This window comes from Hippocampus guttulatus, chromosome 21 (assembly GCF_054856545.1).
Source record: "Hippocampus guttulatus isolate MCC_2025c chromosome 21, RoL_Hgut_1.0, whole genome shotgun sequence".
NCBI lineage: Eukaryota > Metazoa > Chordata > Actinopteri > Syngnathiformes > Syngnathidae > Hippocampus > Hippocampus guttulatus.
The window spans coordinates 6,677,618-6,696,059 of record NC_141281.1 but is presented as its reverse complement, the minus strand read 5'-3'; the positions used below and the strand labels follow the sequence as shown (position 1 = coordinate 6,696,059).

At 42.2% G+C, this 18,442-nt stretch overlaps 1 protein-coding gene across 1 annotated transcript in view; it reads right to left on the bottom strand.

The window, feature by feature from the left end:
- Positions 1–18,442, bottom strand: part of LOC147186890 (collagen alpha-1(XXI) chain-like) — a 36,538-nt gene that overhangs the window by 17,386 nt on the left and 710 nt on the right. The window contains exons 2-20 of the mRNA XM_086102580.1: positions 16,005–16,129; positions 15,555–15,691; positions 14,944–15,063; positions 14,125–14,241; positions 13,753–13,939; positions 13,388–13,553; positions 13,062–13,284; positions 11,365–11,538; positions 11,042–11,119; positions 10,885–10,896; positions 10,510–10,602; positions 9,776–9,820; positions 9,529–9,573; positions 9,344–9,388; positions 9,229–9,264; positions 8,781–8,834; positions 2,726–2,761; positions 1,443–1,487; positions 1,310–1,354 (exon numbers count right to left, since the gene is read on the bottom strand). Coding sequence (XP_085958706.1) covers positions 1,310–1,354; positions 1,443–1,487; positions 2,726–2,761; positions 8,781–8,834; positions 9,229–9,264; positions 9,344–9,388; positions 9,529–9,573; positions 9,776–9,820; positions 10,510–10,602; positions 10,885–10,896; positions 11,042–11,119; positions 11,365–11,538; positions 13,062–13,284; positions 13,388–13,553; positions 13,753–13,939; positions 14,125–14,241; positions 14,944–15,063; positions 15,555–15,691; positions 16,005–16,086 — 1,740 coding nt within the window. The 5' untranslated portion in view covers positions 16,087–16,129. The remainder of the gene's footprint in view (positions 1–1,309; positions 1,355–1,442; positions 1,488–2,725; positions 2,762–8,780; positions 8,835–9,228; positions 9,265–9,343; positions 9,389–9,528; positions 9,574–9,775; positions 9,821–10,509; positions 10,603–10,884; positions 10,897–11,041; positions 11,120–11,364; positions 11,539–13,061; positions 13,285–13,387; positions 13,554–13,752; positions 13,940–14,124; positions 14,242–14,943; positions 15,064–15,554; positions 15,692–16,004; positions 16,130–18,442) is intronic.

The following is an 18,442-nucleotide window of genomic DNA, read 5'->3' as shown; positions in this document are numbered from 1 at the left end:
AAACTGCGGGTGTGATGATTGACTCTCAGGGGGGATACCAAGTCGGCGATAATAGTGGGGGAAGTCTGATGACTGTGTAATCATAGAATTTTGATTTTAGGGATGAAAATATGTTAATTGTAGCGGAGCTACACATCTGATGTGACGGTAAAAAAAAAAAAAAATACTATAATTACTCAACTCCACATCGCAGATTTACATTTCATGTATAAATAAGCAGGCAGGTGTTAAATCGACGGCATAGTTGATTTTGAGATTCAAAATGGCTACAATTTAACTTTTTTGCATTGCACAGTATGATAATATTAGGAGATTTAGTTGAAAGGTGAGTTTCGTTCTATTCATCTTATTCAAATGGCATATCGGGAACCGAACATGCCATTTGATTTATTTTCCATTTATTCGGGTCTAACAATACCGGGCCTTTTGGAGTCCATGAGACTTTGCCTTACACTGTGGTGCGCGCCAGACATCTTTCATGATGTGGTCTGCTGGGCAGCAGCATCTCGACAAAAGACAAAAGCGGGATTAACTAACAGCTCTGTCCTGAATCTGCCCCTGGACCCCAGCGGACAGGGGGTGGTGGTGGTGGTGGGGGGGGGGGGGGGGGGGGGTTGTCTAAGAGGTGAACGGCGGCCAAGCTGCCGACCCGCGCCGCATACTCTGACAGCACCCACAGTGCCAGAAAGACCCACGGATGCTCCGGTAATTAAACAATGCTCCAAGTCATCCCTGGAGCTCGAGCATATTCCAATTGACTGAAAGCGAAAGGTGAACTATTCCTGAACGAGTCAATCAGGGACAGGCAAATATTCACACTCACATTTGCACCATTTACTTCTAGTGGGAACCACTTTTTTTTTTGCCCTGCATGGAAGTCAAACATATTAACTTCACTTTATGTGACACCTCTATTGCATTATCTTGATAGGTCGTGCTATTTTCTCTCACGTGGGGCCATATGTCATAAAAAAAAAAAAAATTACTGTGAAGCTGCTTTATTGTCCTGCCCTCAAAGTCTACCACTATGTCACAAGAGGGCAGCAAAGCAGAGGACAAACTGCATAATCATCCACATGGTTCAAAAACATTGGGGAGAGGTGGACAAAGCAACCGTCGCCAGCAATTCATCCTCATAATGTCACATTGTGCTTGTGCTCCTGCCACGATCTTATGACGGGCTACACAATTATGCACAATCGTGCTGCAGAAGAGTGCTGGGCTTTTTTTTGTTAGTTTTTTGTTTTCCCCAACAGTCTGAAAATTGTCAAATAAGTCCTGAAGCTAATTCTTTCAAAACTTCACCAACCGGTGGTCCTTGTATCCCAGGTGGTCCTTGGAACCCTTTCTCTCCCTGCAAAAAAAAAAAAAAAAAACCACAATGATGCTTTTTTAAGTAATCGTTATCGTTCTGCCCAGATGCATCCCGGTTTGCCGTTTACCTGAGGTCCCCGTGGGCCTGCTTCTCCTGGTGGTCCTTGGACACCCTGATGATGTCAGAGCAACATGTTATGTCATTTTCAAGGCATCGATCCATCATCAAACCATACCACCACCATCTTGAAGGTAAATACTGAATATGAAACTAACTAATAAGAACTAATTTTTACAATTGCATTTTTGTTGTTGTGTTTGTTTACTTGTGATGGGAATCAGTTTCAGGCGGGGCAAAAAAGAGATACCAACAAACTGCAAGAGGCAAAAAAAAGTGTACAATTTGTATTGGTCACTTGTTGTGAATGGTGCCATACACGTCCTTTTTCAAAAAATAGCAAGTTGTGCAAAACACGCTCAAACCTTGAACAGGACACGTGCAGTCAAGTCTTCAGCGAGGGTCGAGTTAAGTTCAGCTGCATTTAAAGTTCATGCTGACGTTCCATAGCCTTAATATCCCGAAAGAGTGGATGCTCGCCACTGAATTGAACTCATAAGACTCCTTAACCTTCCCTCTTCTGATGATCAGACTGCAGCTAATGGACAGCTTTCAGGTGTCTGAATAAAGTGAAGTATTGGGAAAATGCTTGGTTCATTAGGTCTACATATTAAGCATAAGAAATAAGAAAGTGTTGGACTAAATACGCACTGCTTTCCTTTAAACTAAAACATCAAAGCGGAAGATTAAAAAAAAAGCGGAGGGGGATTTGGCTTTGCTAGTTGAGCATTCCAGTCGTTTTCTAGAACACTCTGGTGAGATCGAAACTTTCTGAAACTTTGACTTGGGGGGGGGGGGGGGGGGGACTTCTTTTTGTTCAGCTCAAAGTAAACGTACATTTGCTTTCACACAAACAGGTTTTCTTTTTCTTGTTTGGTGTCGCCACATCACAGACGGACAGATTTATTTCCTCCACCATGTTATAATTATTTCTGACTGCACCTTGTCCGTGTGCGTAGGCCCGAGACAGCTCTTGCCATCCAATTTCCCAGTATTTGTGTGTGTGTTTGCTTAAATGCAGGCTGTAAGTGTACCGGTGTTTGGACTGCAAAAATAAAGCACGCGAGTTCTCATGCTGATGTTCCTAATGACTCTTTTCCTTCAAATCTCACGTGTGCCCAGTTCACATAAAAATGGCGCGGCGCCCCTCTCCACAAAACGCTGGGTTAACGGCAACTTTTTGTTGACATGTTCTGCAAGTCACGCTCTTTTTGATCGCACCGAATTTCATGTTGATTTTATTACACCCCTCGGTGCAATGCAATATGAAATATCGGTCCCGCGTGTACTCACCGGGGCTCCTGGAGCTCCAACAGCACCAGGATCACCCTAAGGACATGACACATGTGTCAGCGCTTTTACGAGATCCGGTGTGCTTCCTGAATAATGTGTGATGATTATCTTAAGATTTTGTCGGGTAAGGTTGTCAACACATTAGAAGGACTCATCAAACACATCCTGAGAAGAGACAAGAGCGGGTCGTTTAGAATTAAATGTCGAGTTCCTGTTGCTGCAGTCTGCCCCGTCAACGTTTGGAAACACAAAGAGCACGAACGCGACGAGACTGACTGTCCCCCGACAGAGGACAGAACGATCCACCTTTTAAATATATCGTAACAAATTTGAGTGTTCTGTGTACAAATTGTAGACCCATAATCTGGCAACATATAATTGAGGTGACAAATGTGCCAATAACATTGTTGCTAACATCAGATGAAAAAAAATAAAATAAATGAATAAAAGGTGAATGCACATGACATATTTTATAGTTGAAAGGAAAAACAGTCGTTTTCATTTTGGAAAGGTATTCATTTAGGACACCGTATTCATCAGAATTTGATATACCGTCGACAAAAATCTTTTGTCTATATCTCGGTAAGATGTTCCGACTGTATCAACCAATCAGCTGCCGCGCTTTGTCTAATTTGTGATGAAACGAGCCATCCATCCATGCGTTCCCTATAGCTTGCTTGACCTCCTTTGTTCCAAAGTTTACATTCCGTCTCGTCTCTCATTTTTAACTCCCGCCTCGAGTTTGCAGCTCCCTGCCGCTAATTCGTGCCCCCTCACTGAAAATGCTCACTGTGGACTGCAGAGTATCATTTCATGACTCTTGTGCTGTGACGCATGGACACAAGAGTTTGTGGGGAACCTTGTGGCCAGCGGAACAACAAACTAACACATGCCGTACCACAACACGGCGTATAATTAAGGTTGCAACCAGGCCTCGGTCACAAGATTCGACTGCTTGGTTTTGCTCTCTGACCTTTCAGTACTTTTATGTTGTTTGTTGAACAGCTGCAGTATACCATGACTGGCTTGCCGGGGAATTTGTCCCAATGTGCTACGGTGACATTGAACATGTGAAACGGGCTTTTAAATGAATCTCATGTCGCTGGAGTTGGGTGCAATCCTACTCTGTGTATTTTGCTATTGTCACCACTTTTAGAAATTGCCATCTGTTTCAATGCAAACATATTCAAAGCATGTCTCAGATCATCCGACTGAGCAACTGCGGATCGATGCTGTTTTACTCTCATTTGCGTCACGGACCGGGTGAACTGGAGATGATCCCAAATGACTTTGAGCAAAAAGCTGAAAAAAATAAACATTTAAAAAACGCACACAACAACTTCATTCTACGGAACGTACGGAAAATAAAAATATGCAATCATTCCACTGATGGCACTTGCGTAGTACCTGTCTACTTGAGTGCCACTCAAACTATACCATTGCTTCGTCTGCCAAGTCGCGTTGACATTCAATCGTTAAATCAACATATGAACCCGTCCAACCTATTTACTGAACTGAACTTGAGTAAACAACTAGCTTGTCTTTCAAATAGCCTGACAAGCTTAGGTCAATGGGAAAAATAAATCCACTGTAATTCCATGTCAAACTCAAAATCCCTTACCCCAAAGTGCAACATATTAAACGGTGTATTCATCCACCTAAATAAAATGTTTTCCACCTCTTGGGACTTGGAGTTGGCCCCAAGGCATCATCAGGTCATCTAAGTACACAGCTTATAGTATATGACACGGCATAGGTATACAATAAAGGCCTTTCTATTTGATTTTCTGCGCACAGAGAAGATTCCAACTTCACCAACCATGTATTTGAAGTTTAAAAAAAAAAATCTAGCATGCTGGCAGGGAAGAAACAAGTGAATTAGCTCTCTCCAGCATCAGTTTTCCCCCTTCGAAGCACGAGGAGCAGCAGACTGCATAATTATAAAGTCAAGAAGCAATGCAATATATGTCATATGTCTCTGGGTGTGTAAAGTAAGAGCAAATATAGAAGAACAGTGATACTGGCACTTTACATTTATTGAACGGACTTTGCTGTATATTGCTCCTGCTAGAGAGACGGGTTCACGGGTTAAATACCGTCCACTGGAGCTGGAGATCTGACATGAGCATTAATAAATTGAAAGGGCAGCTGAACAATGTATAACCATGCAATACATTTTACCTGCTTTGCTTTACGGCATGAATAAAAGGTCACATCGGTTTCACTTTCCTGCCCTTTATTATAGTGTGGCAATGGACTGCGCAGGCAGTGCTACCAAAAGCTTGCCCATATGTGGTTGGACCGATGTGATGCACGTTAACGCCACCTGCAGTCCTGTGCCAGTAATGCCCCAGGTACAGTTTATGAAGTGCCCATGAATTTGGTTTGGATTTTAGTATGCAAGGCCAGTATCTCGTTCTCATGATTATCACCAACGGCCTCCATTATATCTGTAATTAATTGCTCAACTAATTAGACTATGGGACTACAGTTAAGTGTTGGGTGTATTGTCTCTTGTTCATTTGGAGAATATTGCTCATGTTTGCACTCTCAAACATATTTGCGTTTGTATTAATGTGTTGTCCTTTGGGAGCCATACAAAGGACTTTACATTATCAAACCATCCCCCGGTGCAACTATTGGTGTGATTAATTCATAATAATATTGTGCTGAAAGTTGTCATGGTTCAACTCAAATGAGTGTTCTGTAAATGTCCCGCGAGGATGTTTTAAAAGTCCTGAACGTGATTACTTCCAATGGATATTGTGAAAAAAAATGATTACGAATTAGACATGGGCAGAGAGTGTTTTCTGAAAAAAGCAACTTGGCTACTCCTTGTGGAGGCTTTATGTGAGACGCAAATGGGATACAGCTTGATGGTGTGTTACAAACCGAAAAGTTAGAATTGCTCTGGACTCTGAATCAGGAGAGAAGAAAAGATTTAAAAAAAATATTGCCATGAAACTAATTTGTCCCAAAAGGGACAAGTGTTACTTTCCTAAGCAACATAATTTCAGGCATTCAACATTTTCCCAAACTGAGCGTTTGATCGGTGGAGAAGCCCCCCAAAAAAGCAGAAAAACCAAAAACCGTTTGATCCGCTTCAAGTTGCAAAGAGGTAGTAATTGTACTTTCATTAATTACAAGAAGAGTGGAGGCAGAGGTAACATCTTCTGTCACATGGAATGTCAAAAATGTCTAATAACAGACATGAAGCTGATCAGCTTTCTTCACATTCCAGTGTTTGCAAGCTTTGTGATTTTACAGTGGGAAAGTAAATAGATGCATACGTGGCATGATTAAAGCCAATGTTTAGCACCTTATATGGTGTACTCAAGTTCAAGCCTCATTAAGTGTCATGAATGGGGCCAGACATGTTTTACAGTTGACAGGAGATATTTCTTCAGGCGATGTGTTTGTTTGATCCGGCAAGACTGACTTCTGGGTGTTCTTACAAACTCTCAACAGCTCAACTAGTAGCAAGGCAAGTGGATTTCAGTCAAAGTTGGCTGCGGAGCCTCCGAAAGCCACCTCAACATGCAGGCAACCGTTCTTTAAAACAAATAAATAAATAAGGCGGCCATGTTGAAATAGGATATCGAGTGATATCACTCGCAACTACGGAAATCTGTGTCTGTCGTCAGTTCCGGGACCATCTTGTCAACTGGACATTGCCAAGCCATAATAGCCAGGCTGTCAGGAAGCGTGATAAGAGTCCAAGATTTAGCCAGTGGCTCATTGCGGTGACATTCTTTTCATACTTTATAAGAAAGAATAAGCAGTGTAAGCTTCAAATTGCTATGTAACTAAATCGAGCAAAACTCCAACATCACATTCTCGCCCTGTAAGCAACCTGTCAGATTGTTCCATTGACAAAGTCAAATTGTACCACCACTGTGAAAACAGCAGCGCATTTCCTTCACTGTGACTCGAGGAAAATGCAACTGCCTCACTCAGTTCGGCGCGTGTACTCGAAATGAACTGAGTCTTTGTTGGACTTGCGGGGGCTTCGGCTCACCTGTGCTGGATTAAAATTCAGATGGCTCCAAAATAAATGTCAACAAAATTGGAGGGAAAAACAAAACATGCACCCGTCACACTTCAAGTACGTCCAACCAATGTTTGTTTGTTCACTCAGTTCAGTGTCAGTCCAAGCAAAACATGTCGAAATTACATAAATATCCACTATATAAATATTGTATCCGTCCATCCATTTTCAAGACCACTTATGCTCATGAGAGTCACAAGTGAGAGAGGCGCGAGAGGGTTATCAACAGTAAAATAAAACGCACGACTACAGTAAAATCACTTGGTCTGAAGACAATCCAGACATAAGTATTAAACTACGCTCAAGAGGCAATTACAGTGCTGCTATCCACGTGATCTTCTCAGAGCAGACCGGTTCCAGTAAATCATTAGGGTGTTTAATGTTCCCTGACTTGGGTGCAGAAAGCCATCTTATCTGTTTATTGGTGTTTGTGAGGCAGCGCTGGTAGTGTCCCGCGCTGTTCCAGACAATGAGGATTATCGTGTCCCTTTTGTACGGTTCCTACACGGCTCCACTGGGCTTATCGGAGCGGCCATCTGAATCTGAAAAAGTCACCCGACTTCATGTTTGAGCTGCTTAAATATAATTCACAGCTTCCGGTGGCTAAACTATATGACATTGGGTCGGCACGGGCCTTTTCCACACTGTGACAACGAGGCACTCTATAACAGCCACGTGAGCGCAAAGTCCCGGTCCACTTGTTGGCCGTTACGTCCGATTTATTCATTTATTTTTTTCACTTGTTCTTTCACTCAACTGGTGCTTCCACGTCTCCACACTTGACGTGCATGCACTCATGGTTGACTATGAGGTACTCTAAACCGGCACTCTAAACACTGGTTTGTCTTTTTTTCTGTGATGTGTGCTCACTCATTGTCGACGAGGCGCTCTAAAGTGGTCATGACTGTGAAAGATCCAAAGAGAAGCTGCATTTATGGGGTGTACTCACTGCTAGATTGCTAAGTGCACGTTGCAATTGTGCCAGAATCCATCATGCAAACAAAGAAGCTCAAGTTCTTAGACGGTGAAGTAGGGGCACTGTTTTAGCCACGCCCAGAAAAAAATATGGAAAAGATGAATCCTAGAGCCCCACAATTGAATTCTACATTGTTCTCAGTTTTGCGCATTTTCCACAATTATCTTCCAAAGCTAATCTCAGAATTTACTTTACAGGGACTTTAAATAGTGGTAATTGCATTCACATTTTCAACATTTATATCATTCATGTTTTACTTTCCACTCAGGGCTTCTGTACACCATTCTCCTTTCTGGTGTAAAACACTTCCAGATTCCACGGGGGGAAACACGGTTTATTATGATAGCAGGAAGAGTCCCAAATTACTGAGTAGGCTTAGGCTGCTGTGGTAGAACACTCCAAGGAGTTCAGAGAAGGCCGAAAATAGCGGCGCACACATGTAACAAGTGGGCGCGCTCACAGATGTCTCTGTGTGTGCTCTGATTTCGTCACTTGCTGTTTTCGAGTTGCTCATACCGAGTGTAGCCGTAGAGTCACGTTTAGTTTCAGCGATTGACTACATGTATGTGGGCCAAACTCTTGGCCATCCGCGGCATGAAGCAACATCCTCACCACTACCCAATGCTATGAACTGAAGCTGTTATGACCGTTGTGTGTCTTGCATAGCAACTAAAAAATGATTTCCTTTTGATTTCCATTCATTCTGACCTTTGATCATAATGACCCCAAACAGCCCACTGATGCATGATCATGATGAGTCCCCGTTTCCACCTGGATCAACATTCTGAGCGGAAATGTAGCACGACTGCGGCCAAATACAACATCGTGACAGTCATTATCTTGTTTTTCCTCCCACTTCAAATACCACCAAATGTGAGGTGATAGGGGGAAACAGATGCGCATACACGCATATACAACTCGCACACGGACACACGCATCCGGCTAAATCCGGTGTCAAGACTTTTTTTCTTTACACCTTTGGTTGTCTTCAACCTGTGTGTGAACAGTTGATCAATATAATCGTATCCTACCTTTAAACCCACTTCTCCTGGATGGCCCGGCTGACCCCTCTCCCCTGGATGACCCTGTACAGGAAAATAGATGAATAATCATGACCAATGCATTTCTTTTTATGTTGATGAAAATAAGGTCACCAATTACTTTCGTGGGTTTGTACGGTTCACTCGTAAAACACACTTTCCGGCATCACGATGGCAATAACTGTGATTCTGCAATGCAATTACCCTTAAGAGGACACATGCACTACCGTTTATTGAATTATTTTACTATGCTTTACATTTTTATTCACAAATGTATTATTTACGTAAATATCTATTCACTTTATTCACAAAAAAATTCTGAAAATTAAAATTCAATAGATGCCGGCCTGCTCTGCTATATATTCCTTATTTTAACTCAACTGGAGTTGTACGCACATATTAAACAATTCATGTTTGAAACGTCTTTATAAATGATTACCTGTGGTCCTGGTAAGCCCGGCATCCCGCTGTCACCCTGGTTAAAGTCACGTTTAATACAAACGTGATTATCAGTGCTACCCAGCATTCATTCATGTGTTTCTTCACAGTCTTACCTTCAAACCAGGAAGTCCTCTTGGTCCTGGTGAGCCATCCACACCCTGCAGAACCAAAAGCAGAAGTAAGTGATTCAATTTGAGAATAGGCTCAACATCCTTTTCTAAACTGAGCACACAGTCACCTACAAAATAAGAAACGGTATTCGACATCTGAGAACTGATCATGGGAATTTTTTTTTTACCTTCTGCCCCAGATTTCCAGGAGGGCCAGGCTTCCCAGTTTCACCCTGAAAGAGAGAGAAAGAGAGAGAGAGAAAAAAAGTACTTGACATTTGAAATGTCCAAACAGCATGACTGATACATTTGAAGTTCTGCTCCGAATTTTCAACATATCAAATAAAACAGAGTTTCATACATTATGCGATAACACAATTTGTGACAATTCACTATATCACAGCACAGAGATAAATAAATAAACTGCGTACTCACAGGCTTACCATCAGCTCCGGGTAATCCGGCTTCTCCTTTGTCCCCCTGGAAACATAAAGGAAGCCTTTATAGAGAAATGCACATGAAAAGAAAAAAAAACAAAAACAAAACAGCAACACCATTATCCAGATAGCAACCCGATGTCCCAAACTGCATCTAAACCATCTGCTGTTTCTCAGAAGGACCAAATCACTATTTAAAGGTCGCACCATCTCAAGCTGCAATAAAAGCTGTTAAATTGGCCGTGTCCTTACTTTAAAATCTTCAGAGAAAGTTACAAAGAGGGTGGTAATCATTACTGGCACTTAGTTGTGGTCTACTGCACCCACTGCCGTGTTCCCGCCTTCTATCATGCTGGTTAGCTTAGCACGGTTGCTAATCGGATCATTCTGTGCATTCATTCGCTTTCGAAAGCTTAACAGATTCAGGGTCAGTGGAAAGTGGGGATCTAAGTTCAATGGTGTGTTCGAAACTTTCTTCCTGCCCTGCAAATCTTTGGTTCACCCCACTCACGACTCAATAATGCTATCAAAACAAAAGAATTGAACCTTAAACCAAAACTAAAGTTGGGTGTCACCACAAATGTGATGAGAGAATGGCGGGACTTGGAAATTAGGTGAAAACAAAAATCAACCGCTTCACACACTAAAACACAACCGCATTAAAATTCAGAGAGCCGGCTGATGTCGGTGACATTCTCAAAGACAAACAACCAATTGACGGCCTTTTTTTACCGTGCGTCCTTGCGGGCCGCGCTGCCCAGGGGGTCCAACTCCACCATAGGAGTCGTCCGCTTCTGCAATTGTGGCTTTTCGATTCAGAGGACACTGCAGAAGCAAGGATTGGACTAATTTTTATGATAGCAAAGCCAGCCCAAACTTTTACTTATTGAATATGTTCATGTTTGGAAATTGCTTAGTGTACTTTTTTTTTTTTTTTTAAATGTTGCCTTTAAAAGTGTATAGCAATTCCAGATTGACTGTCCCGGAGTTTACAAGGAACAGCTACTTCATACCAATTCTAGCTACATCCGCCTGAATTTGGAAGTGTTTGATAAATAGACTCCTACACACATTTGGGATGATAATTATTCAAGTAATTTCACTTACCCTTTCATCATCCTGTGAACCATAAGTAAAAGAGAAGACGAGGGATGTTATTTTCAGGGTCGCATTATACATATAAACATGCAGACACACTGCTTAGATGTCAAACCGGGAAAAAAACTGACATTTGCATTACTGTACAATCAGGTTAAAGGTTTACCACAGAGAAGATCTCACAAGCTGTCTCCCTCTCACTCTGAAGAGGATCACAGTACAGACGCAGTTTCTGGATTTGCATCTAATGTGAATCAAAAAATCAATAACAGCCGATTAGTGCCAAGAAGACTTTTGACTTTAGAAAATAAATACAGATGTTGAAGCTAAACTAGTTGAGGTCAACATTATACCCCCTCCTAATTGCAGATGGCAATTAGCATACTAAACGAGATATAGCCAACATCATACCCACTGATGTTAGTATATTGGCATGTGTTAGCTTGTTTACATTTCGTGCAGTGATTCATCATAATGATGTGTACTTACAGGGACCGTGACATCTGTTCCACGCCTCTTTGCCACCTGTGTCTTCCCATTGATGTAAATGGGCTCCATTGGCTCCGGTGTTATTTCCTGAATCCGTTGATCGTCAAGGAAGCTGGTGACCTGGCTGGGTCTCACCAGGAGTTTAAATTGATGCCACATCCCATCATAAAGAGCCTGACAGAAGGTACGAAAGATTATTTCAGATTATTAGTGTGGGTTGTTAGTCGAAGCTTCAGAGCATCTCACTAGGTAGGTACAATGATTGTTGGGGATTACTATATTTTAAATTATTTTCACTTTACAGTCTGATGCTTGAGGCGCATGTTAGTAAGCACCCACAATATGTATTACCGCCATTTACAGGATTTTAATCCATGCTATGTGGTAATCCTGTGTGATGCACATACAAGGGAACTCATATCTAGCAGCCCTTTCTTTAATTTTTCTTCCCTTTTTTTTTCTTGTGCGTCCGTGATGTGATGTGTATTCCTAAAATATCCCCAAATAATGATATGTATTTAATTTTAAAAAAATATAATAAATACCATGGGCCATTTGTTATTTCCCTAATTGTCCTTTATTAAAACCGTAAACCAAATACAAATGTGAGGAGAACAGAGCAGGCCTTGTTTCCCATTTGCTGAGCCATAGCCAACGTCTTCAAAATGACAAATCACAGCCTACCACTTTGTGCCACATCAAAATAAATAAAACTCAAAGAAGTGCAAAAAAACAACATAATTGCAACCCTGTTCAGTGAGCCACGCTCAGACTAGGTGTGTTAGAATTGAAGGGGGAGTGTGCGTTTGGAAAAAAAAAAACTGGCTGCTGTCTGACAGGACGTGTTATTATAAAGTGCCATGGAAATAGAAGCACGCGTTCCAGGTGCGACACATCCACCAGCTATTTTCCACCAGGGAAATGTTGCGGTTTTGATTTGGAAAGTTGTTTTTTCTTGTTTGTTTGTTTTTTTGGGGCGGGGGGTTAGGGGAGGGGGGTGAGCTCCTCTCTGTCATCCTTCACATTTCATCCTCGGTGATTCATTAAAATAAGTGCCTTTCTTTTATCTGGAAGTACTTTTACCACTTAACAAATAACAAGGTGGCAAGGGTGCCCTTTAACGTCATTTGTTCTTTTCATGTTACAGCAGAGGCGGCCCGGTAGTCCAGTGGTTAGCACGTCGACTTCACAGTGCAGAGGTACCGGGTTCAATTCCAGCTCCGGCCTCCCTGTGTGGAGTTTGCATGTTCTCCCCGGGCCTGCGTGGGTTTTCTCCGGGTGCTCCGGTTTCCTCCCACATTCCAAAAACATGCATGGCAGGCTGATTGAATGCTCTAAATTGTCCCTAGGTGTGAATGTGAGCGTGGATGGTTGTTCGTCTGTGTGTGCCCTGCGATTGGCTGGCAACCGATTCAGGGTGTCCCCTGCCTACTGCCCGAAGACAGCTGGGATAGGCTCCAGCACCCCCCGCGACCCTAGTGAGGATCAAGCGGTTCGGAAAATGGATGGATGGATGTTACAGCAGAACAAGGCATCCTTATTGGAATTTAATGCAAAAAGACTGTCAATCGAATGCTCTCTTGCGAATCTTAGCATAACAAGCCATTTACCCACATTGACTGTAAAAGTACTTCTATTTGTACCAGATTTTTTTTCGACACTAAGGGTCTGTGTGGGACAATCCTCATAGCACTCACCTCGAGTCCCATATCGAAGACAATCCTCTGCTCCTTGTTGGTCATTTTAGTCACGGTAAAAATGACAGTTTTGTCCTTTCCATTCAGTGTCACTGCAGCCTGGATCTTCTTGTCCTTTGATAGCACCCTCCAAAGGTCAAAGTTCAACTCTTTGGCAATCCCTTTTAGACGAACGGTGGCTACAAATACGTAGGATGGAGGAAGGCCCTCTGGGAAAATCTCTCTAGTAAAAAGAGGTTTTGTGACGCATTGTATGAATGCAGCATAACATACACACTTTCTGTTCATGGAACATAATTAATTAAACTCTCCCAACAGCATGATACCTGGTGTCCTCAGTGATGTCAGTCGAGGTAGTCAGAGCAAATGCCGTCTCCGACACCAGAGACCCATTAATTTTCTTGCCTTTTTTCTCAATGTTCATGCCCACCATCATCTCGAAGCCTTTCTCATCACGAGACGCCACTGGAATTCTTGTGGGACACACGGACTCTAGAATAAAAATGATCATTCGGTTAGACAACCTTAAGCTGGTCGGGAAAAAAAATGTGCATAACTCTACATTAAAATGAATCGCGTCCACGCATATGACAACAACTGTTTTAGTTGCATGCATTGTTGGATGAAAACGGTGAATTGTTGCTCGTTGCATCTTGGTCGTGACAAAGAAGAAAGCAAATAAGACTTGTACCTTCGCAGAGCTTCTGTTCCATGGAGTCTCGAATACGGTCAATGGTGGTGTAATCTTCAGCGTACAGAACATAGGTGGAAGATGGTTTGTTAGCGATCGAGATTAGCTCCGAGTTGGTGATCTCACTCCCAACTCCCACTGCAAATACTGTTATGCTTTGAGCTCGCGCCTCGATGCTGGCATCCACCTGAGGAACAATTCAACTTTTGTTAAAAGGCAGGATGCGATTGTATGGTGACAAGAGGGAATGAACAGAATCACACGGTATTAACACACCATTCGGTTATTATCACAGTGTGGTTTGGAGCGATAATCACATATCAACAATCGTGTACAGTACAATGTGTCACATAAGCAGTGAAAAATATTTACGACGTCATCTTGGGATTTGCCATCTGTGACCACAACAGCAATGCGGTTCTTGACTTGGCTGGATCGCTGCGATGTTGAGAAAACATGGTCCACGGCAAATTTGATGGCTCTGCCAGTCTACAGAACAGACGTGTTGAATTTTAGAACAGCTCAACACCATGCATCCTATAATTTTCACCAAAAATGTGTTATTTTGCTTCGCCAAATGCAGTTAATAGATAACTCCCAGAAAAGAAACCTTAAAGCAGAACTAGAGTGGGCATAGTACAGTGCCTTGTTTCTTGAAATTGAGACTTTCCATGGCGCTGAAGTTTTACAGTAGCACATCATAGAAATGCTTCAAGGCAAACTTGGACCAGCCATCACGAGAACATTTTCCAAAACTGAATGTTTTGTTGCTTCTCTTCTATTCACACTGCTTTTCCATCCCCTCTCAGCTTCAGATTTGCTTGTCTTGCCGGCTCTCCGGTTTTCATTTGGTTACACCTTGAACTGGTATAAATTTGAAACAGAGTGTTGACATTCAGCTGTAATTATTATTTGGATATTTAATGCAACTGCTAAGAAAACACAGCTGTCAAATCGTGATGTAAAAACCAGGAAATAAAAAGTGAAATGTTGCCAATGATTCCAGTCTACAGCATGAATTAAAAGAATTGCCATCACTGTTTCAACACTTTAAAACGGTAGGATGTCTTTTCCTCCATGTCATAAGCTTGATCCTAAAAATATAGCATCTATATTCAGATTTCACTTTTTCATTCTAACAATGGAAATGAGGTTTGATGGTTGTTATATTAAAAAAAATGCTGTGCCTGCCTGTGTGTTTCCTCCCATGTACGTGATGCCTCTTATGGCTTTAATGAGTTCTGCGGCGCTTTGTTGTTTTCCCAGAGGGATCTCCAGACGATGAGTGTCACTGTACTGGATCACAGCAACCTGCAGTGGACACACCACACATAAATGGTGGCTCTGTTGGCCTTGATCAAGATAAGAAAGCTAAGTGATGATCCACATAGTGTAAAAAGGAAAATGACAGTAGGTTATATTTTTTGGTCAGAGGAGATGCTCAAAATCTCCTGTGGTTGGAATTCCCCAAAAGCCAATGTTTGATATGATATGAAGTATTTCGTGTCACTCAAGCTCCTGAGACTCAGCCAGTATCAAAGGACAACTTTGATTTAACTTGATAGTTTTTTTGTTGTTGTTGTGCAACCCTTATTCCGTGAGATAAACTGACCTCATTAAAGGGTGTTCAGCAAATATAAAGTCTCACTTTGATTGTGTCTCAGGTTATGACCTTTCCAACTATTTCCAGTTGGAAATGTTTTGAAAGGCAAACAAAGCAGAATTGGTTTGTCTTCTATCGTTTCGAGTTTGTGTAGCGCTATATTATATCGAGTGTCGAATTAACGAGTGAGCCGCTCCACCTGGGTATAGTGGGAACTGATGTCAAACTGGCTGGTGATGTTGATAAGCCATTGCTTGGCCGTTTCGAAATCAGCCACGCCAACACTCCACGAGCCATCGACGATAAAGACCAAGTCATTGACTGCGGTGCTGCAGCCTGAACACAATACAAGTACAAAGGAAACAAAGCACAACCGAAATAAGCAAACATGCATACATATCACAAGAAACATTTTAACTGGCGTCAGAATTGACTGGGATTTTTCATCCCAGAGACAATTTGCGGCATCTACAATCTAGCATTTTATGCTTGTAAAATGAGCCCAGTTACATCCCATTAGTCTCTGATGAAGGCATTAATGGGAGGTGGAATCCCATCAGCTTGGATTTTAGACTGACGGGATGTAACCGAGCTTTTTGCATTCCACGTAAGATTAAGAAATCTCATGATCGAACTGCATCATCTCTACCTGCTCGGATATCGTCTTCCTTTTCTGCAGCTTCCGGTGGAATCAGCAACACAATTATGCTCCACAGTGCCCAGAGCCACATGGCGGTTTAGGAGGGCGGTTCCCCTCAGTTCAGTCCAAGTTGGCTGAACCGTGATTGAAAACAACATGAGAATATGAATTACACATCCAGCATACATGGTGATACATGCTTTGTGCGCGTGTTTTTTCCGTGTATATAGCCAACCGTTTATCCTGTTCAAGGTCACAGCAATGTCTGGATCCATTTATCAAGCTAGTTGAGAGCGCATCGCCTTTGCACTTGTTGCCACTCATTCACAGGGCATATGAGTTGTAATTGCTCCTGTGCCTGCTGCTCACCGACAGCTATGCGAGTTACTTGACGGCCTACTTCTTCAAATTCATCTCAACTCCAACATGGACACAGTTGGATGTTCCGACAAGATGATGATCCCAAACACATGACTGGTTTTGGAATGGATAGCGCTGGCAAAAAAATAAATAAATAAAATTGCCTCTCGAATCATCTTCCCAAAGCCTCGCTCAATCTAACCGAAAATGTGCTGATTGCCTTGTGTCCGTTTTACTTCGCAGACATGGTTCCACCAACCATAATGTTGGGCCTGACAAAATAACAATGTGCACACTATGAAGAGCACTGATGGGAAAACCTCAGTATAAACATGGCAGAGAGCATTGCAGAGTTTTGGCAGGAGTTTTAAAGGCATGGGAGGATCGGTCAGCTGAACACAAGGCAGAGAACTCTTTTTCCTCACTCTTGGCATGTCGGATGGAATTTGCTCTCGTACAATTATGCATAATTTTGTACCAAATAATCTGATGCCAAAATGGAACATTGAGAAGTGTGAAAACTACAGTGAGAATATAGAAACTATATTGCAGACTATAAACACCTCTTTATGTTGTCGCTGAGTTTGTGGGGTGAATCAGAGCCTTTCATATGCAGTTGGGATAGAGTTTGGAAAAAGTGTCCTGGTAATGCCAAATCATTTCTCATCTTGTCATCCGTCCATCCATTTAGTTACCACTTAGCCTGTTCTGGATCACACGTGGGACTGCGACTGAAGACTATCGCGGTTGCATGAAATGAGTCCATTTCACCATGGCAAGTAATAAGCTGTAAAAATCAATGTGGCTTAGAAAACGCCATAATTTACTTATTTAATACATGTTGACATCCTGCAATGGCAATGTTGTGACATTTGAAATAACATGACATGGTCGTGGTTCTAATGGCTTTAAGAACTCTTCATCAAGCCCTTGAGTATGTATTTTGTTCATGAAAAGTTCTGCTGCTTACAACTGGTCTGGATCCGTAGTGCCTATTTATAAACATTGAAAAATGCAGTAATCATGTCATCCAGTGTGGCTCTACTTGGGGTGGAAACAGTAATCAAAAGGAGAGCCCACGCTTTCTAAAAATGACCTTCTAGGTTTTGCTCTCTCCCCCCCCAAAAAAAAAATTCTCTCCTCTCGGATTGCATCTTTACATCATCACCTTCAGTCTGTTCTCTCTTTCCTTTCAAAGCGTGTCATTCATGACATACACACAACCGGTATAGGTACGTGCTGACACAAAATTCCAACTGACCTCACGGTACATTTGCCACAGCCGTGGTGCAGTGCGCCCACCACATCAACCACCTCCTCTGGCTTCTGAATCACAGAACATTCCTTGTGCACAGACGTCGCAGACTCCCTTTTTTTGGGGGGGTTTTGTCAACCCATTCCAGAGACCACTTTAAGTTCTTGATATATACCGGTAGTATTGTTGACAATCTTTCTGTACTGCATAATAATTCTATTGCTGACACTTGCTTTGACCAATGAAATAGTAATTCAGTTTTGCTAGGTTTCGCTAACTCCGGTTTTCCTCCCACATTCCAAAAACTTGCGTGGCAGGTTAATGGAACACTCTACATTGTCCCTAGAGGTAATTGTGATCGGCCAGCAACCGGTTCAGGGTGTCCCCCGCCATTTGTGTCTTTTGGATGTCCCCTCTGTGGTTTTGTGGGTCCACTCTGGGTAATCGGGCTTCCTTTCAGATTCCAAAAGCCTCCAAGTTACTTAAGACACTAAATTACTTGATGTGACTAACAATCTGCCTCTGGCTAAAATCAGATGGGATCGTCTCCACCTACCCTGGGTCCTTAAACCAGATAAGAATGTGGATATGGGATTAACGGGTTGTCATGGCGTAATACTTTAAACATTTTAACAGGCTGAGAGATTATAATCAGGCTAATATCTGTGTGGTCCTTTAAACTACTTTATGATTGCAAGTATCAAACCTGAAGCAGTGTTATTATAGATTATACATTAGGATATTCAATTTTCTTGATGACTGCAATTCTGACTCCCTTGACATGATCATACAAAACTTAATTTGCTAATATTTGCCATTATGTAATAGTCAC